General features: G+C 38.3%; 1 protein-coding gene across 2 annotated transcripts in view; it reads right to left on the bottom strand.

Annotated features, from left to right (window-relative positions):
* Positions 1–794: 794 nt before the first annotated feature.
* LOC126195144 (low-density lipoprotein receptor-related protein 4-like) overlaps positions 795–19,349 on the bottom strand; it is a 36,125-nt gene continuing 17,570 nt past the window's right edge. The window contains exons 5-9 of one of the 2 annotated variants that reach the window (XM_049933649.1): positions 15,295–15,429; positions 10,981–11,241; positions 10,191–10,329; positions 8,331–8,440; positions 795–1,674 (exon numbers count right to left, since the gene is read on the bottom strand). In XM_049933649.1, the coding sequence (XP_049789606.1) occupies positions 1,459–1,674; positions 8,331–8,440; positions 10,191–10,329; positions 10,981–11,241; positions 15,295–15,429 (861 nt within the window). In that variant the 3' untranslated portion in view covers positions 795–1,458. The remainder of the gene's footprint in view (positions 1,675–8,330; positions 8,441–10,190; positions 10,330–10,980; positions 11,242–15,294; positions 15,430–19,349) is intronic. The other variant, XM_049933650.1, reaches the window with a different exon arrangement.

Genomic DNA, 19,349 nt, shown 5'->3' on the forward strand with positions numbered 1-19,349 from the left:
TGATGTTTTGTCATTACTCTGTCTACCTTCCACCTTTAATCTCTCAGGTTTTCAAATCTTATCCTGTACAGTCCCTGACAATCAATCTTTCCCTATCAATCTGTCTGGTAAGTCTTTCCTGATCCAGGATTCTGTACAACTTTTCCATAATTCTGCTCACTTTCTAAACCTCGGTAATCCTTTTTTCTTCAGCGCTCTTCCTTCCCCTCCAATCCTTCTGCCAGAAGAAAGAGCCACTGGCACTGAAAAGCTTGCGTATTTCCTGAACTTTTCTGTGCATTTTTTCCTGCCATCACTTCGTGGGCATATTTTTTATCAATCCAATTATATTATAATGCAATAACTAAGTGTATAGGAATAGATCACTGCTGACCAACAGTAGGGCATGTAGGTAACAATAATAATTTGTTGATAAACATTGCCAGGGATGACAGAAGTATAAGTAACAGACAAAACTCCTATGAATGATTACGAACTAAATGCCTGATCTATGATTGTGTAGCTGACACTTAAACACATATAAATTTACTAATATAAAAAGTACTTTTTGTCTGTTTAGTGTAAAAAGAAGTATTTGTATTCAGTTTGTGTATTGTTTTCATACTGTCAACTTGTTTTCAGTTGTATGTTACACAATAAATAAATAAACTAGTAATAGGGTCATGTTGAGTAAAATAAAACAAATTGATGTACAGAAGTCACACAACTTTATACTTTGTGAAGTTTTCTTATATATTTTACATACATACTCACAATGGTGAACATATGGAAATGAAACTATAGTGTCATACTTCTCACAAGTTTTCACAGCAATCAGAGGCATTTAGGCAAGTCCTCAGTTTCTCAAAAAACTTAGCCAACTTTTTCAAGATCATTATCAGCATCAATCATCCACTTAAGCTTTCCTTTGTGACAGGTGGTGTGGGTTATAATTCAACACATAACAATAATATACAGTATAAAATACAATAATATGCACTTAGTGCTTACTTATTATATTTTGTACAAGAGAGGCACTAAAGGCTGTTTACAAAAATATATAAACACGGAAGTCAAGGGAAGATGCCATAAATTAAAGATACATTGATATAAAGGCTGTAATATACAATGAAAGTAAAAGGTCATTGGTAACATGAAATCAGACATGAATTGTGAATGTGATCCTCACACATTAGCAAGGAAAAAGAAAAATATAGATGGGAAGATGAAATGGAAGGAGGCACAAAGGACAATATGGACAAAAGGGATAGGCAACAGATGGATATCATACAATGACAATAATGTTTTATCAGCTGCTTATCATGACCACAACAGGTGAGAATAGTCTTTTTTGTCTATCGCATCCACAAAATAGATTTGGCGCACATTGTATTCTGGTGAGACTTTGCATGTACTGTCTCAGTAAGTTTTGTTGTGCGGTACGATGATGTTCAATTCATAATAATATCACAGCAGCTGCTATACCGTTTCCACTGATGCTGCAGTACTCTGAGGGGGAACTTCTGTTGCAGTGTGATTTAGTCCCGTTTCAGGTTTACTTCCTTCAAGAGAAACCAACGACAGCCTGTGCTCCTTGCGCTGCTGCTCCAGGCGCTCAATCATTGCATCCCTCCAGACCTGTGCTGCCTTCAGTTCTGCACGAGCTGCTTCATTACGTGTTGACAGTTCTTCCACCTGCAACAGCAAAGTAAAATCTAACAACACTGTATGGAGTCTAGCCAAAAACTATAACAGTACTAGGAATTTGGTACTTGTCTGCCTGTTGTTTGTTTACACAGATTGCAGTGGGGTTTCAGTTTTTGGCAATGCTTATTTTCACATTTGATGAGTGCAAAGAGCTGTTATGTCAAGCATTGCTTAATGATTAGGTACAAAACTGAAAGCTTTCGATCAGCACTCTTTGTCACAGACAGTAAAAAATATATTTTAAAGCAGTGCTACAATATTGTGACTTTTTTCCTACAACATTAGTGTTGTTACTGCATATTCATGTATATAAAACTGTAAATAATCAAATCAGAAATCTAACATAAATTTCTTTCCAGGGGAGCTGCTCGTACAATAATTAGTGAAAGTTAGTATATGTGCAACATCTTTCCTTCTACCCCCTCCCCCATCCCGTAACTCTCACATATTATCCATCACTTATCTTGTTTGCATGTGTAACCTTGTCCACTTAAATGCCCCACCAGGATAATATGTAACTCAGTGTGGCTATGACGTATTGAAGTGGATAACAGGTCCCTGATCAGAAGGTGCCAGGCTTACTACAAGTGTTTTCTAGCAAGGTGTAATGATTTATCCCTTAGACCTTCCACATTGTAATTATTAACTGTATAGATCCAATTTGTCATAAAAATTTAAATAATGTATGTTTATGTGGACAAATCTATCCACTATCACATGGATTCTAAAATCTGCTTCCATTGAAGTAAATTTTATTGAATATTGGGCTCCAAAATCAGGTTCCTTGCTCTCCATTCCCAGAAACTTTTCCGTAAATCAAGCAGCAGGTGCAGTGGAACTGTGTTTGCAGGATATGATGATAATTGTCTCGGCAGGAATAGCTTGTGCCATCAGTGCTGCTTGAAGACAGTGAACTGGCTACTCACTGTAACATCACAGAGATGAGAGATTCTGACTCCTCATTTGAAGATCTGACAGTTGTCAATGTGGGAAAAAGACACTCATTGAGTATCATTTTAAAATGAGGAAATATCTACATCTATGCTCTGCAGACTACTGGAAAGCATATAGCAGAGATACATCCCATTGTACCAGTTATTAGGGTTGCTTCCAGTTCCATTCATATATGGAGTGTGGGAAGAACGATTGTGTAGATGCGTCTTTGCATGCTGTACTTAATCTAATGTTGTCCTCACAATCCCTGTGGGAATGATATGTACAGGGTTGTAGTGTATTCCTAGAGTCACAATTTAAAGCCACTTCTTGAAACTTTGTAAGTAGGCTTTCTCAGGATTGTTTACATCTTTCTTCTAGAAACTGCCAGCTCAGTTTCTTCAGCATCTCTGTCACACACTCCCATGAGTCAAACAAACCTGTGGCCATTAGTGTTGCTTTTCTGTGTTTATGTTCAATATCCCCTGTTAGTCCTATTTGGTAGGAATCCCACACACTTGAGCAATGTTCCAGAATGGGTAGCACGGGTGATTCGTAAGTGATCTCCTTTGTATACTGACTGCAATTCCCTGGTATTCTACCAATAAAGTGAAATCTATCAGTTGCTCCACCCATGACTGAGACTGTGGGATCATTCTATTTCGTATCCCAAAAAGTGTTACACCCAGGTATTCGTATGAGCTGGCCGATTCCAACTGCGACTCATTGATATTACAGTCATGACATCATGCTTTTTTCATTTTGTGAAGTTTCTGAACATTTAAAGTAAGTTGCCAATCTTCGCACCACTTTGGAATCTTATTAAGAGCCAATTGAATATTTATGCAACTTCTTTCAGACAGCACTTCATTGTAGAACTGCATCATTGTGTAATGCAAGAAGTCTGAGATTACTATTAATATGGTCCACTAGGTCATTAATAACATGAACAGGAAGGGTCCCAATACACATCCCTGCGGCACACCCGAAGTTACTTCTACATTTGACAATGACTCTCCATCAAAAATGACATGCTTCTTTTTCCCTACAAAAAAATCCTCATGCCAGTCATAAATTTCATGGGCCTTGGAGCTTTGTACAATTTTAATGATTTCAGCTGTTTGTCAACAACACTGACACTAACACTTATTTCACTCATCTTTTCAGTACCGAGCAAGGTGGTGCAGTGGTTAGCACACTGGACTCACATTCAGGAGGATGACAGCTCAAATCCTCATCCGGCCATATAGTTTTAGATTTCCTGCGATTTCCATAAATTGCTCCAGGCAAATGCCAGGATGGTTCTTTTGAAAAGGGCATAGCTCATTTCCTTCTCCATTCTTTCATAATCTGACCTTGTGTTCTATCTCTAATGACCTTGCTGTCGATGGGGTGTTAAACCTCTAATCCTCCTTCCTTTTTCATCTTTTCAATGGTACGAGTATTAAATTGGGGCAGTTCTCCTGGGTTTTTCTTTGTAAAGAAACATTTGCAAACCAAATTAAGCACTTCAGCTTTTGCTTTGTTACACTCAATTTCAGTTCTGCCTCATTTGCAAGTGACTGGACACTAACTTTGGTGCCACTAACAGCTTTTACATAAAACCATAATTTCTTTGAGCTTTGTGGAAAATCATTTGGCAATATTCTGGTAAAGTAGTCACTGAAGGCTTCATGCATTGCTCTCTTGACAGACAATATGTTCATTCAGTACCTCTCTATCTCTAGCCCTAAGCTTTGTTTTACACCTATAATGCAGTAGTCTCTGTTTCTTTAGAAATTTCTTTACAGTGACTGTATACCATGGACGGTCCCTCCCATTATGAACAGTTTTACTGGGTATATACTAATGAGTGCATAATCAACTATTCTCTTAAACTTGAGCCATAGTTCCTCTACATGTTCCCATACTGTGCTGAAAGTTCCAAGTTCCTGATTGAGATATGACTCTACTACTTTTTTAATCTAGTGTAATGAACATATATATCTTTCAACTGTTTTAGTTGTCCTTCTATATTTTGGTAATCATTGTTGCCAAAACCGCCACACGGTCACTGATACCAGTTTCAGTATGGAGATCATCAGAGAGGTCAGGTCTATTTGTTACCATTACACCTAATCCATTTCCATCATGAGTGGGGTTCTGGACTATCTGTGCTAGTAGTTTTCAGAGAATACCTTTTTTAATATTTCACAGGATGTCTTGTCACACCTGCCACTAACAGAACAGCAATTTTACCAACTGATTGCTGGATGACTGACACCTCCGTCGATGATCATAGTGTGACGTACGTACAAGTCAACTGAGGTTTTCTCTAAGGTTCTCAATTACTTCAGGAGATGAGTCTGATGGGCAATAGAAGGATCCAATTATGCCCATCCCTGATACTGAACCTTGCCCAAAAAAACATGCACATTCAATTTCTATCTGAGTGGATTTGAGTTTCTTGTCTACTGTGACAAATACACACCACCACCTCCGTTTCCCATTATACTATCCTTTCAATTTACATTTAAAGTTAAAAAATCACACTGCTATCAATGTCAGGTTTCAACCAGCTTCTGTACCTAGTATTCTGTGAGTTTCATGCTTTCTAGTAGTGCTTCAGACTCCAGCACTATTTTGGAATGCTTCGGCAATTAACTATAAGGGACATTCAAATGAAACCCAGTCACTAGTGTAAAGTAACAGCATTGGTTTTATTAACTCAAAAATGTAGTTATACACAGTACATATACTCAAAAACAGTCGCCAAAACTGTTGGCACATTTATCCCATTGCGACCCTAGCCACTCAATTCAATCCTTCAAGAAGCTAGTACACTGCTGTCGGCTCCAGGCCTGGACCCAGTCACACGGTGTGTCATCTGTTGTGAATCGATGTCCGCGAATAGCTTGTTTTAGAGGTCCAAACCCATAGAAGTCACATGGTGAAAGGTCAGGAGTGTATGGTGGATGTTCCAGCGTTTCCCACCAAAACTACTGCAATGTCGTCTTCACCGCATTGGCGTGTGTGGGCAGGCATTATCATGCAGGAGGATAACGCCACTGGACAACATGCCTCGACATTTTGACTCAATGGCTCGCCAAAGGTTCTGTAAAGTGGCTTGATAATGCTAGGCACGAATTCAAATCACTCCTCGTTGTTCCTGCTTACTCGCCTGCATGTTCGATAGTGGACGATAACTCATGTGACCACCTTCTCTTCAGCGGGAAATCACACTGGTGCTATGCAACATCAAACGGTGTGCGTGCGTCTGTCTCTCTACCAATAGTGGTGCCACCATTCCCCCAGTTACGTGGTGCCACCTTAAATGTAAGGCAAAGGTAGACACACTGACCAAGTTTCATTTGAATGAACCTCATACTATGATTTTAATACTCTTGCCTGTGTGGGGCATTCTTTTGGATTTACACTTATACTTTTGGGTCTCCTACAGCTGTCATTATCTGGACTGGACTGGATGGAAAGTCAACTAATCTAAAATACCCCTTTGTGCACCCCACATACAGTCAGCTGCAGGGGTAGCAGCCTCTAATGTGTAATGCACACCTGACCCACTTTGGGAAAACCTACAGTGCTCAACACTAAGACACATGTCCACTATGTCACAGCCTACCTTGTCACAGAATCTTTGAAGTATATGATTCAGTCCTTCCACGGGGGTATGATCAGTTCCAGGGACAATGCTGCAAATTGTGGGCTTCGTTAAAGCTCTGTGTGAAAGACTGGTCTTCTCAACCTTCTCTGCCAGTCACTGGAATGATCCAAATCCACATATGACCTCGGACACAACAGGCATTGTTTGTTCCAATGTGCACCACAATCTGCAGTTGGTTGCACCCTGTTCCCTCAATGGCTGCCAGAATAGCCTCTTTTAACATGTTGAATGAGGCCTCCAGGCATACACATTGAGTGCATCTGGTGTTCCTTCCTGTCCTTGCTACTGTTTCCCTAACGGATACCATTGTTCGCCATACATTTGGGCTGCCAATGATTACTAGACCCCTACCCTTTTACATTCCCTCCTCTTGACACAGGACAAAACAGGTTTTCCAACATGTTAAGTGAGTCCCACTGGCCATGTTTCACTTTTAGTGGAAGACAACACCTCAAACTTGTTGGTTAGGGGTACTGGTATAAAGCCCGATTCCTCCCTGGTCCCTGTCTAACCTGTACAGGACATCTTGATATACCATTGACACGCCACTCACAGTCAAGTGTGCGAGTAATGACAGACCCTGTAATTCTTGCAGAAGAGACAGGATTCACAGGAGAGAGGTAACTTTGCTACCTAAGGTACCAGTACATGACTAACACATCAATACACAGCAGATTCCAATCATTTGACAGTAGAGTGGGTGATTTACAGCTGCTTATGAATGTCAACTAACTGATTCCATGTTCAAGAACAGCATTCACCTACCACCATCTTACTGTGGGCAGTGTGCAGTAAAGTTTACTCAAAATGTGAGTTTGCAATCCATTTCAGATGTTCTAATTTTCATTCTTGCTCTCGTTTTTCCTTCAGAAATTATACAATAGTGGATCTTACTTTGAAAAATTGTTTTGGGCATACCCTTTGACTTAACCAACATACTCTACAGTAACATATAATGTCTCACTCCACAGTAACGTATAATGTCTCCATACTCTTCATTCAGTTCCACTAAAAACTGCTGCAACTGATGGTATAGTGCATACAACTTCAGAAAATTTACTATTTCTCGCATTAATTTAATTAAATGCTCCATGCCTACAAATTTAGCACTAACTGCTTCTTGATGTACAAGACAATGAATCCCATACAAATCATCTGTTGATCATTGTAATTTTTTGCTCTTTCATCATCAACTAAATGTTTAATTTATTTCTGCATGGTGTTATAGTGCCGACCCATAGCAAAATTGCGGCACCCATCAACTATGCAACAGCATAATAGATAGAAGTCTCATCATTCTCTTCTGTGTTACCCATTAATTTTTAAACACTTGTGACAGTAGATCACTAGACTGCTTCTTTCTCTTTTTGTGCAAACAGCCACTGGACCTGTGAAGCCCCGTTATATGGAATACAAACAGTGAAGGATAAAACCATGATTCTGCCCAACCAAAGACAATTATGCTGACTAAAATATGCCATGTCAAATGCCAGAAGAAACAGCATCACATAGCACTGCTACATGAAATGTTAAGCAGCACCAAGCAGTTGTGAGCAAAGTTGAATCATACTGAGACAGGCCAAGCCTCAGACTGCATGCTTGCAGCACATTGTGCACACATGCACTTTTGCATGCCGTTGTCAACCCTGTTCTATAAACCATGCTTTGATCTGATATGTTCTTATTACTAATCCTGCCTCATACCAGGGCTCTCTCATCCAGCCATTTCTGTTCTCTTTTTATTTGCACTACTTCTTTTCTTGCACTTTCTCAGTCTGATATTTTTATTTCTTTTCAATCTCCATACGATTTCTTCATGTCCTCAACAAGTTTCTCTGTACTCTGCTTTGAGAGGAACTCCTTATTTATAAAATGATGTGACTGGCTTCAACTGAATCTGTAAGCTGAGAAATAGCTTCTCCCATGGGTGTTATATTTCAGACTTGACTTTGTGCTGTTATGTTCAAATCATTGTTTAAATTGGCCATAAGAGTGAGATATTGTCTGAACTATTGAAACATAATATGACTTCAACATTTATTTTACTTGCCTTGAGTTGATATAAATGTTGTTGATTGAAGCGTTCCTGTTTGGCAATTTCCAGCTGTATTTCCATAAGATGGTCCATTCCAACATCCTTTCTTGATCGTCTGAGTGTGTCTGTTAAAAGCATATGTGATCTTAATCAAAATGTTATAGAATAAGAAATATAATATATGTGTTTTCACTGTAATGTTATCGCTTTCATTTATCCTCATATTCAGAAACACAACTTGAAATTTAAAAGTATGAAATATGCTGTATGAGACAGTGATGATAAACAAAGGTTGTGAGAGGTTATGAGGAGTATACATTTTAAATGAGAACATGGTGAAAAGTTCTTTGTCTGGCATAGACATTTATTTTATTTCAATGTTTGTAATGACTTTTCAAGCTATTTGTGCTGATTTCTTTCAGTCCTGAAGTCCTATAAAAATTGATTATAAGTAAATAACTGAACCACTGAATCTTGAGTAATAACAAGACTTCTGCTTTAAGTATTTTTGTAAGTGTAGAAAACCAAGAAAGACTATTTCATGTTAAGAAAGAAATTAGGCAGTACTGCTGACTATTGTCACTGCTATCTGACTATTATGCTAAATAATGTACGGGGAAAAAAAGAAAAAGGTTCATCACAAAAGGAACAGATGCTAATAGTACTGCTTTCAAATGACACCTATTCTGACTACAAAATAAGGAAGACTTGAAATAAGTACTGCATACATGGACATATTACTTATTAAAAAATATGAAAAGATAAAGAGCAGTACAAAGGAAGTTCAGTTTTGTTGTTGCCTATATATGACAATACGATATTTTTTTCAGTTGAATATACATTTTTTAAACAAAAAGAAGATCATTGTCATCTTCTCAGTTGTGACAATGCTGCGGCTTACAAGACAGTAGCATAAAATGTAACAGCTACTTGCTAAATATCTAACTTGAGGAAGAAACAGTAGAATAAGAGAAAAATAAACAGTCTTATATGGAAGTGAAACATGAACCATGGAAAAAAATGTTGAATAAACTGGAAGCCTGGGGAAAAAGTTGCTCCTCGCCATATAGTGGAGATGCTCGCCATATAGCGGAGATACTGAGTCGCACACAGGCACAACAAAAAGACTGTCACAGTATAAGCCTTTGTCCAACAAGGCCTTTGTTGAAAATACACACACACACACACACACACACAGAAATACAACTCACACACGTGACTGCAGCCTCAGGCTGCTGAACCCACACTCATGTGGCATATGTGTGGCTTCAGCTACAAGAGGCTGCAGTCATGTGTGTGTCTGTTGTCTACTTTTGACAAAGGCCGTGTTGGCCGAAAGCTTATACTGTGACAGTCTTTTTGATGTGCCTATCTGCGACTCAGCATCTCCGCTTGATGAGTAGCAACTTTCCTTTTCATAATAGTGGAGCTACAAAAGATGTACAAACTTATGTTTGCAGACAAAATAGAAAATGAAGAGATATTGGAAAGGAAATGTCAGGAAAGAAGTGTTTGGAAATGCCTCATTGTATTAACGGAAAAGTTAGGAGAATGGGGAACATATGCAAAGAGCATTCAAAATTTGTTGATTTGGCAGTAAGAGGGCCACTAGTGAAACAGAATTATAAGGTATAAAATTATGAGACAGATTTGTGGCCAGGAGGTGAAATTTTTTGTACTGCCAAAAGTATGTAAAACTATCCAAGAAATATTTTTTTATTATTTAAAACTTATTGTTCAGAACAGCACATACATGAACATCAATGGATTAGCACAAGACAGGAGGAACTGGAATAGGGGATCAAACAAGCTGAAGAACTAACAAATAAAACAAAACCACACTGCAGTATATTACCCATCACTTCAAAGACATACCTTGGGTCTCATCTGGTTCAGGAATCTTATGGCAACCATCTTCATCAGATCCATCAACACAGTCGACATTGCCATCACAGAACCATTCCTTAGGCAGGCAATGGCCAGAACCACAACGAAATCCATCACCACAATCTTTCTGCAAGGCAAGTCACAAGCAAAAATGTTTAGACTTTTGTTATTGTAGCCTTACCTTAACTGTAACTGCAGTTGTGATTTAACAGACCAACAATGTTACTTATCTAAGATTTGATGTGAAGATTATTACAGAAATTGAGGAAGCCTTTCTGATCAAATGTCTCTTCAGAAACTATGAGAAACATTCAATTATACTGTTAATATTTTTAAATTCCATATGCTTACTTATAGATATGATAGTGGAAAGTCCTTGGTGAACTATAGATAATGGAGAGAGCTAAGCTAATTCATAGAATAGTTGTGACACTGAGTTGTTGACAGTCACTTTACAAATACAGACATATAACCACGCATGGCGATACTGTCCCAGCTGCCATGAACTGCCTACACTCTTTCCAATGTTAAGTTACATAATATTCACAGTGTTACTCAAGAAAAAATTAACTGATCACTTGATAGTGTTGAATGCTGATAATTAATGTCAACAATAAGCTTTACACTAAAAACTGGTTATTTTATTTTGGGTTAAATATTCTTCAACTGTTGGGAAAGAAACGTATCCGAGAACCAAATTTTAATGTGAAGTCTAGCAATAGTTATTCCATAAAATTATTAATTATTCAATACTCAAGAGAGATACAATGTTGATTACCCTCAAGAGGCAGCCTTCAACTTCATCACTGCCATCTGGGCAATGGGTTTCCTTGTCACAGATAAGGTTCCAGTCAACACAGGAACCATCATGACAATGAAATTCATCGTCTTTGCAGTCATACAGTTCTCTAGTTTTGTTTGCACCTACTGTGCTGTTTACTTCTGGTGGTATGTGGATGTCATTTCCAGTGTTATCTTGTGTGTCCACTGGTTTAACATCTGTGGTTGAAACCTCTGTCTCTGATGATGCAGTACTTTCCTGTGAACAGAAATGAACAAGTTGTTACAAGTCTCCATAAAGTTCATCAGATGCATAGGTTCAATCCAAAGTATGACACTATCATGCCTACATCACTAACAACTTATGTAAGTGTAATGACATACACATGCTAGTGGAATATTCTAAATTATGAACCCACGACTCTGCTTCTATTGCATTGTTACCACTATTCTGATAGCTTGAAATAACTGCAAATCTTCTTCCATTCATCACTGCTTTGTCAAGTGTTCCCTCAGGTTGCTGTAATCTGGTCCCAGATTCTCTTCTTCAATAATAAAAAGTAGTTGTTCTGGAAGGACCTTTCTCATTCCTTGTTGTGAAGCACCTTATTCTCATGATGCTTGGAGTACAAATGATTACTTCTTGTATATGATTATCTCTTTGATAATGTCACTTTGGATTAAACCTATCCCCTCATCAAGTTCTACAAGTGGAGTGCCAAATATTTCATATACAAAGTCATATATAGGCCAGGTAGCTGGGAATACTGCACTTTCAACCAGACAAACAGGTCACTTTATGTGAGCAGCCAACTATATCACATTCACAGAAGAAAGCATAGGAGCAATTGCCTTTTTGATCTGCGATTATAATGTAATACAACAAGATTCAGAGGAAAACATGGCCCTTCCCGTATTATTTCTTACCATAGCTCATTTAGAAGAAGTCCACACATAAAGTAATTCACTTATAATATCTCTACTTCTTATTTTAGTGATCTAGAAGGGAAACTTATTGTGCATACCCTATTTCTTGTCATAATGTTGCAACAAATATTACAGCTCCTATTTCTTGTCATAATGTTGCAACAAATATTACAGCTATCAAATCTTTGTAATTACCATAGCTTATGCGAGCTATACAAGGTGCATCAGAACAGTTTGATGCATGGTCTCAGAAAATAAATGAAACAAGAGTTACAAGCAAAATACCTTTACGGGCCTTCAAAGTAATAACAATTAGCTACAACACCCTCTTAACACTAGTTGTACAGTTGTTGGAAACTGTCAGCATGGCACTGCTTGAAGCAAGGTGGTCACATGTTGTTGGATATCTGCATCATTACAGTTGAGACTTGGTGCCATCAATATTATCTGGAGACCAAGTGACAGTCAATGGTTTGGTGTTCCTCACCTCCTAAAAGAAAAAAAGAAACCTGCTGACAAAATTCAAGATTAAGATGATGCTGATTGCCTTTTTTTGACAGCAATTGTTTGACTCATCACAAATTTCTACCCGAGGAAGACGATGAACAACATGTCACTGACTGTCACTTGATCTCCTGATCGGATTGGTAACACCAGGTCTCATCCACTGTAATGACACATATATCCAACAGTGCATGACCACGGTGCTTTGAGAGAGTTCATAAAAAGCACTTGCTGACAGTTTCCAACAGCTTTACAACCAATGTCAGAAGTGTGTTGTAGATAACGGTGATTACTTTGAAGGTCAGTAAAGGTATTCTGTTTGTTAACTCGTGAACTTTTCAGATCATCTTGTACAATAGACATTAACATGTTGTTGAATCTTTACCGCTTGTTTCAAACATTGGGTTTGCAGTTCTAGGCACATGGGCTTTGCTTACCTATTCTTTGTACATAATTAACATCATTTGCAGACAAGTAATAATGATGGTAATTTTCCAATGCTTTCATCGTGAGGTTATTTACACCATTATGGGAAATATTACAATTGAAAATGTGTACTGCCTTTCACCTACAAAATGTTCAATAAGAGAAAAGATGGGAAATTAGTACAGCATATTCAAATTTTCTGTCAGATTTACAAAGACTAAACTGATGTGATACAGAATATTTTCAATCAATTTACTGCTATAAATCACACTCTCCCCAAAAAAGTTAGGAAACAGTATTAAATTTTTAGACGGTGGAACCAGATCTAATGTATGGGTCAGAGACTTGGACTATAATTGCCAGTCAACTGAAGAGGACTGACGCAACAGAGGTGAAGCTCCAGCAACCTTTTGCCAGTTACAAACTCATGGACTGGAAAGAGGAATAGTGAAAATGGAAATGAACTGAAAAAGCATACTCCAGAAAATATACCTCAAGGGAAAATATTGAGTGTCCTAAGAAGAGAGGGAAAGATTAGTTGTAGCCTACTTAAAATTGGAGCAAGTAATGATACATAAACCAAACCTCACTATTTTGTGGATGATGATGATGACAATGATATTTATTACAGAAATTAATAAAGGCAAGGCTTCTGGTCCACATTGTATACCAGTCCAGTTCCTCTCAGAGTATGCTGATATAGTAGCTCCATATTTAGCAATTATATACAACTGCTCAATCACAGAAAGATCCGTATCTAAAGACTGGAAAATTGCTCAAGTCACACCAATACCCAAAAAGGAAGTATGAGTAATCCGTTGAAGCACAGACCCATATCACTAATGTCAATTCGCAGTCTGGTTTTGGAAAATATACTGTATTCGAACATTATGAAGTACCTCAAAGAAAATGATTTATTGACACATAATCAGCATGGATTCAGAAAATATCGTTCTAGCAAAACACAACTAGCTCTTTATACTCGTGAAGTAATGGGTGCTACCGACAGGGCATGTCAAACTGATTCCATATTTTCAGATTTCCACCAGGCTTTCGACACCATTCCTCAGAGTCTTCTAACCAAACTGTGTGCCTATGGAATATCACCTCAGTTGTGCAACTGGATTCGTGATTTCCTGTCAGAAAGGTCACAGTTCATAGTAATAGACGGAAAGTCATCGAGCAGAAAAGAAGTAATATCCGGTGTTCCCCAAGGAAGTGTTATAGGCCCTCTATTGTTCTTGATCTATATTAACAGTATAGGAGACAGTCTTCGTAGCCATCTTAGAAAGTCTGCAGATGATGCTGTCATTTACTGTCTTGTAAAGTCATCAGATGACTAAAACTAATTGCAAAATGACTTAGATAAGATATCTGTATGGTGCAAAAAGTGGCAATTGATGCTGAATAAAGAAAAGTGTGAAGTTATTCACATGAGTACTAAAAGAAACCCACTAAATTTCGATTATGCGATAAGTCATAAAAATCTGAAGGCTGTAAATTCAACTAAATACTTAGGCATTACAATTATAAATAACCTAAATTGGAATGATCACATAGATAATGTTGTGGGTAGAGCAAACCAAAGACTGTGATTAATTGGCAGAACACTTAGAAGGTGCAACAGGTCTGCTAAAGAGACCGCTTACACCACACTTGTCCACACTATTCTGGAGCACTGCTGTGTGGTGTGGGATCCGCATCTGGTGGGACTGACGGATGACATTGAAAAAGTACAAAGGAGGGCGGCTAGTTTTGTATTATTGCGAAATAGGAGAGATAGTGCCACAGACATCATACGTGAATTGGAGTGGCAATCATTAAAAAAAAGGTGTTTTTCGTTGCGACGGGATCTTCTCATGAAATATCAATCACCAGTTTTCTCCTCCAGTTGTGAAAACATTCTGTTGGCACCCACCTACATAAGGAGAAATGATCATGACGATAAAATATGAGAAATCAGGGCTCGCACAGGAAACTTTAAGTGGTCGTTTTTCCTGTGTGCTGTTCGAGAGTGGAACAGTAGAGAGACAGCTTGAAGGTGGTTCACTGAACCCTCTGCCAGACAGTTTATTTTAAATAGCTGAGTAATCATGTAGATGTAGATGCAGATGTAGAATTCCAGTCTTTACTGAGGAATCAGAAACTGAATGAAATGAAGAAAAGCAGAAGGACTGAGATTTAATGTGGTATTGATCATGACATCATTAAAGATAAATGTATGGTATTACTTATATTTCTCTTTTAGAATATCACTTTTACAGTTGCAGGACTACACTTTCCTGAAAGCTGGCAAACAAATAACGAAGCTTTAAAATGGAATTAGAAATAAATTTCACATTACTTAATATCAACACAAATAATGTGGATATAACATAATTTGCACTAGAAAGACATAAGACCTCTGCCCAGTACAGTAAATAAGGAATCAGCAGAGCGGACAGAGTGCACTTACCGCCGAAGAATCATAGGAAGGGCAAGGCCCCTTCTCGTCGCTGCCCCCAAGACAGTTGACGACACCATCACAGACACGGCTACGTGACAGGCAGGTTCCATCAGGACACACAAACTCCTCTGCTGTGCAGTTCATCTGTACAACACATGCACCCTCCACCACATGCAACTAGCAACGCCTTCACACACACAACTAGTCAAGCGCATGAATTCCCAACTTGATTGTATCACAAATTTAAAAAAAAAAATCTATTTTAATTTCTGAAATAATGCCAATATTCTTGGCCAAGATTATTGTACTACTCAGCACTTTTGACATGTAAACAACATATAAAGTTGTATCATGTTGATTGTTCTGTGAGCTGCTTGAATTTTATTGCTGTCTACAGTGACTCATTCTACATCTTCAAAGTTCTGCTTGATGGATGTCTATAAAGCACAATGAATAAGTGAATGAACCTTTACAGGTAGTGTGATTCTCATAATTATTAGTCTTTCTTTCTGTACATACATACTGTTATCCTTTGTAGATTAAGAGTTTTGTCTTTAGTGAACTATTCAGTTGAGATAATTGTAATGAATGTGTGTAAAGTGTGGTGCTGTCTTGTGCTTGTGTTGCTGAGGACAGTGAGAGTGAGACAGAAGCAAGAGGAAGAAAACAGGTGCTGGAACAAAGCTTACACCTCTCAAACTACATCAGGGAAGCTGCTGAACTTAATGTCTTCACCCAAAGGAAGAATAGTCACCAATAATGTCACAATTTCTCGTTTATGAGAGACTAGAAAGATGATTTAACACAGAACCTAAGTGTGCATTCTGGCCATCAAGAACTTCACATTACACACTCTTCTCCCTTGGCCATCAAAATTCTTGGAACAACAGTTTCTTTTCCAACTATGATTTGAATTAACTAACCTAGTCTAAGTGGTACTCTGCCAATATGCATTAGTTACCTTGAGTATATGGCCTGCCATCATCCTGTTACCTGTAGATTGCACATTCATATAAAAAACTTCTAAGAATCTGATATATGGAACATTTACAGCATCCTGTTGATGCTCCTTAAGAAATGAAGAAGATGTGCTTACTACTCACAAACTCTAAACATTGATACTATGATTGAAACAGAATATCTCTGTAATGAATGAAATCAGAAGTAATGATGGCTCAGAGACAACCGGAGACCATTTCAACACATATTGAAACTCATTTCTTTAGGTAAACAAAATCCAGTGAGCTTCAATTGATCCTCAAATAAATATGCTCAAGTTGTTCATATACGAGCATCAATTGTTACAAAGGTGTGCACATCTACTGCCTCTAATCAAATGGTCTGCATCTCTACTGTCTCTATGGGGTAGGCTTACATTAGAGTTTAATGAAAATTACTCCGGGTTCATCTCATCAAAGGATTTCTTTTGAAAGCAAGCAAAATTTTCATTCTCTTTTGTGGGTATGTCTGTATGAGTCAATTCTGCTGCTATTTTGTGAGTGGGTTCCTTTACATGCAAATTATTTGTATCCAGCTAGAACTTTCCTTATTATATTTTCATACATCACATACATTTTCCATATATGATGCTATGGACAAGCTGCACCATAATCCCAGTACATATTCAATAAGAGGTTAAGCGTGCTGTCTGTTTGCACCAGTGTAACTACATAAATCAGTGTAACTTACTGACACCTTACTGTAATTAAATATATGTGAAATTTATTAAAAGGGCATTATAGCTCAGATGTAAGATCTGGAATCTTAGAATAGCACACACAGCCTAGTACTGTTATTCATCCAATTATGTTTGTACTTCTGAGAATATTATTCAAATATGTCTTGGAAATCTAGTGTTGGCTAAAACATAACATTCTTTTTATTTATTTACAGAGTTTAAACATTTTCTAATGTACTGTATATTGCAGGCTCCATGAAAGGCTGTAAGAAAATTCATTGAATCCAAATGAATTTTAAGGAAAGGGGGTTGTGAAGGGGAGGGGGGAATAATTCTTTGATTATTAAAAAAATCCTATGCAAGTAGTAACTGTTTAATTTTCACTGCAAATATTAGCATATGAAGTTGAAAAATTTCACAAGTTCTATTAAACTGAACCCCAACAGGCTCTGCAATGAGACGTCATACAAGGGGGTCACGCAGCACAGCCACCGCATCCACCAGCCACCACTGTGCCTGACTCTTGGACACTTACCTGCTGGTAGTCAGCTGTGCACATGCTTCCCTTAGTTAAGCATAAATAACATTGCCATCTTACTAACTTAAGTTTACCTTTATTTACAGTAGGTGTTCAAAATGATGTCCCTCTGTGGTAAGAGCAGCCTGACATCTCCTGAACACATTAGCAAATAAGCAACGAATTTTGGCTGCCAAAATCTGGGAAATGACAAGCCAAACCCCTTGATGGAGGTTTCTTGGGTCTACAGCCGGGTCGTAGCATTGAAATCTCATGACATTTCAGGAAGTGTCATACTACCCATCTTCTGGCGAAGTATATAGTTCACTTCGGCAGAAGATGGGTAGTACGACACTTCCCGAAACATTGCGAGATATCAACTCTACCACCTGGATGGAGGCCTGAGAAACCTTCAATAGTTTACGCTCGGAAAGCCTACAGTCACATATAAGCCAAACCCCATCTTCCATCTCTTAGAGTGTGTGGGGATTGGTTGCATACACCTTGTCTTTTAATATTCCCCAAGGACAAAAATCACACAGATTTAGATCTGGAGAACGAGGAGGCAAGTCAACTATCCTATCATCAAAAATACTTCGTATTGCTGTCATAAAAGCATTGGCGATGTGTGGTCTTGCATTATCCTGCATGAAATAACCGTATATCTTTTTGTTAGGTGATAGCTCTAAAATGAAAAGGATGCAGTATATTAATCACATACATGTCAGAATTTATTATTTTGTGGAAAAAGATTGGTCCAGTATAACTGCACACCACACTCCTGTTTTCACGTCATGCAGAGGTTGTTGAGGTAATTCATGAGGATTTTCAGAGCTCTAACATTGATTTTTCTGAGAATTTGCATACCCTGACAAATGTAGCCATGCTTCATTTAAAAAAAATTATCAAGATCAACCCCCCTCCCATGCATGGACTGTAACAGCCAACAGCCAGTTGCAATAACGACGTCAAGCAACAGTATCTGAGTTTTTCAGTAGATGCACTGTTATTTTGTATGGTTTTAATTTCAGTCTGTGCACAGCTCTGTGAGCTGCTGCTCTCGGCACACCAGGATTAAGTGCCAAACGGTGCAGAGATTTTCTCGAACTTTTTTCTGAGGCCTCTCCTATCTCGTCTAATTTATTTCTCGTTAAAACACTAGGTTCTGTAGGCCTTTCTTTGTGTAACACAGATCCAGTTTGTCAACCTTTCTTCACTAATCTGTGCATCAGCAAATCACTGGGACCATGTACACTGGGAAATTTTTGTACGAATTCAAGCCGACATTCCACATACGATTCTGTTTTTGCATAGTTCAACACAAGAAACACTCACTGATCATTTTGTATACCATACAACATACCAATGGAAACTTGACAGGAAGCTTAAAACAAAACACCTGCACACCCAGTCCCATAGTATGGAAGACACATGCACGGTGTTTCCGTCTGAGGATTGAGCCCAGTGACATACAGGAAGGGAAAGCCACAGACTGGGCAAAATTGCAGTAATGTTGTCTAGCAATAATATTTGAAATGATTAAACTTGACAAAAAAACTCTAAAGAAAACTCCAGTGCACTTAGTTGCACAGTGTAGGGGGCACGTGCAAAGTATTGGTGTCCGAGAACTACGCACTGACAACTGGCAGACACAGCAGCAACAGCAGCAAACACGTCGCACGACTCACAGACCCTTCCCAGGCCTCTTTCTGAGACACCCTGTATTAACAATATTATCTTGACACACTTACAACCTAGGCAGTGGGGTACACAATTTTGTGTGTAAGTTAGCTGAACTAAGGCCTTTTATTCATTTCTTTGTAGAAGGTTACCCTCTTAGAGCCTATTACTGTTCAAAGGACCGATTTT

The sequence above is a fragment of the Schistocerca nitens genome, chromosome 7 (genome assembly GCF_023898315.1).
Source record: "Schistocerca nitens isolate TAMUIC-IGC-003100 chromosome 7, iqSchNite1.1, whole genome shotgun sequence".
Lineage (NCBI taxonomy): Eukaryota > Metazoa > Arthropoda > Insecta > Orthoptera > Acrididae > Schistocerca > Schistocerca nitens.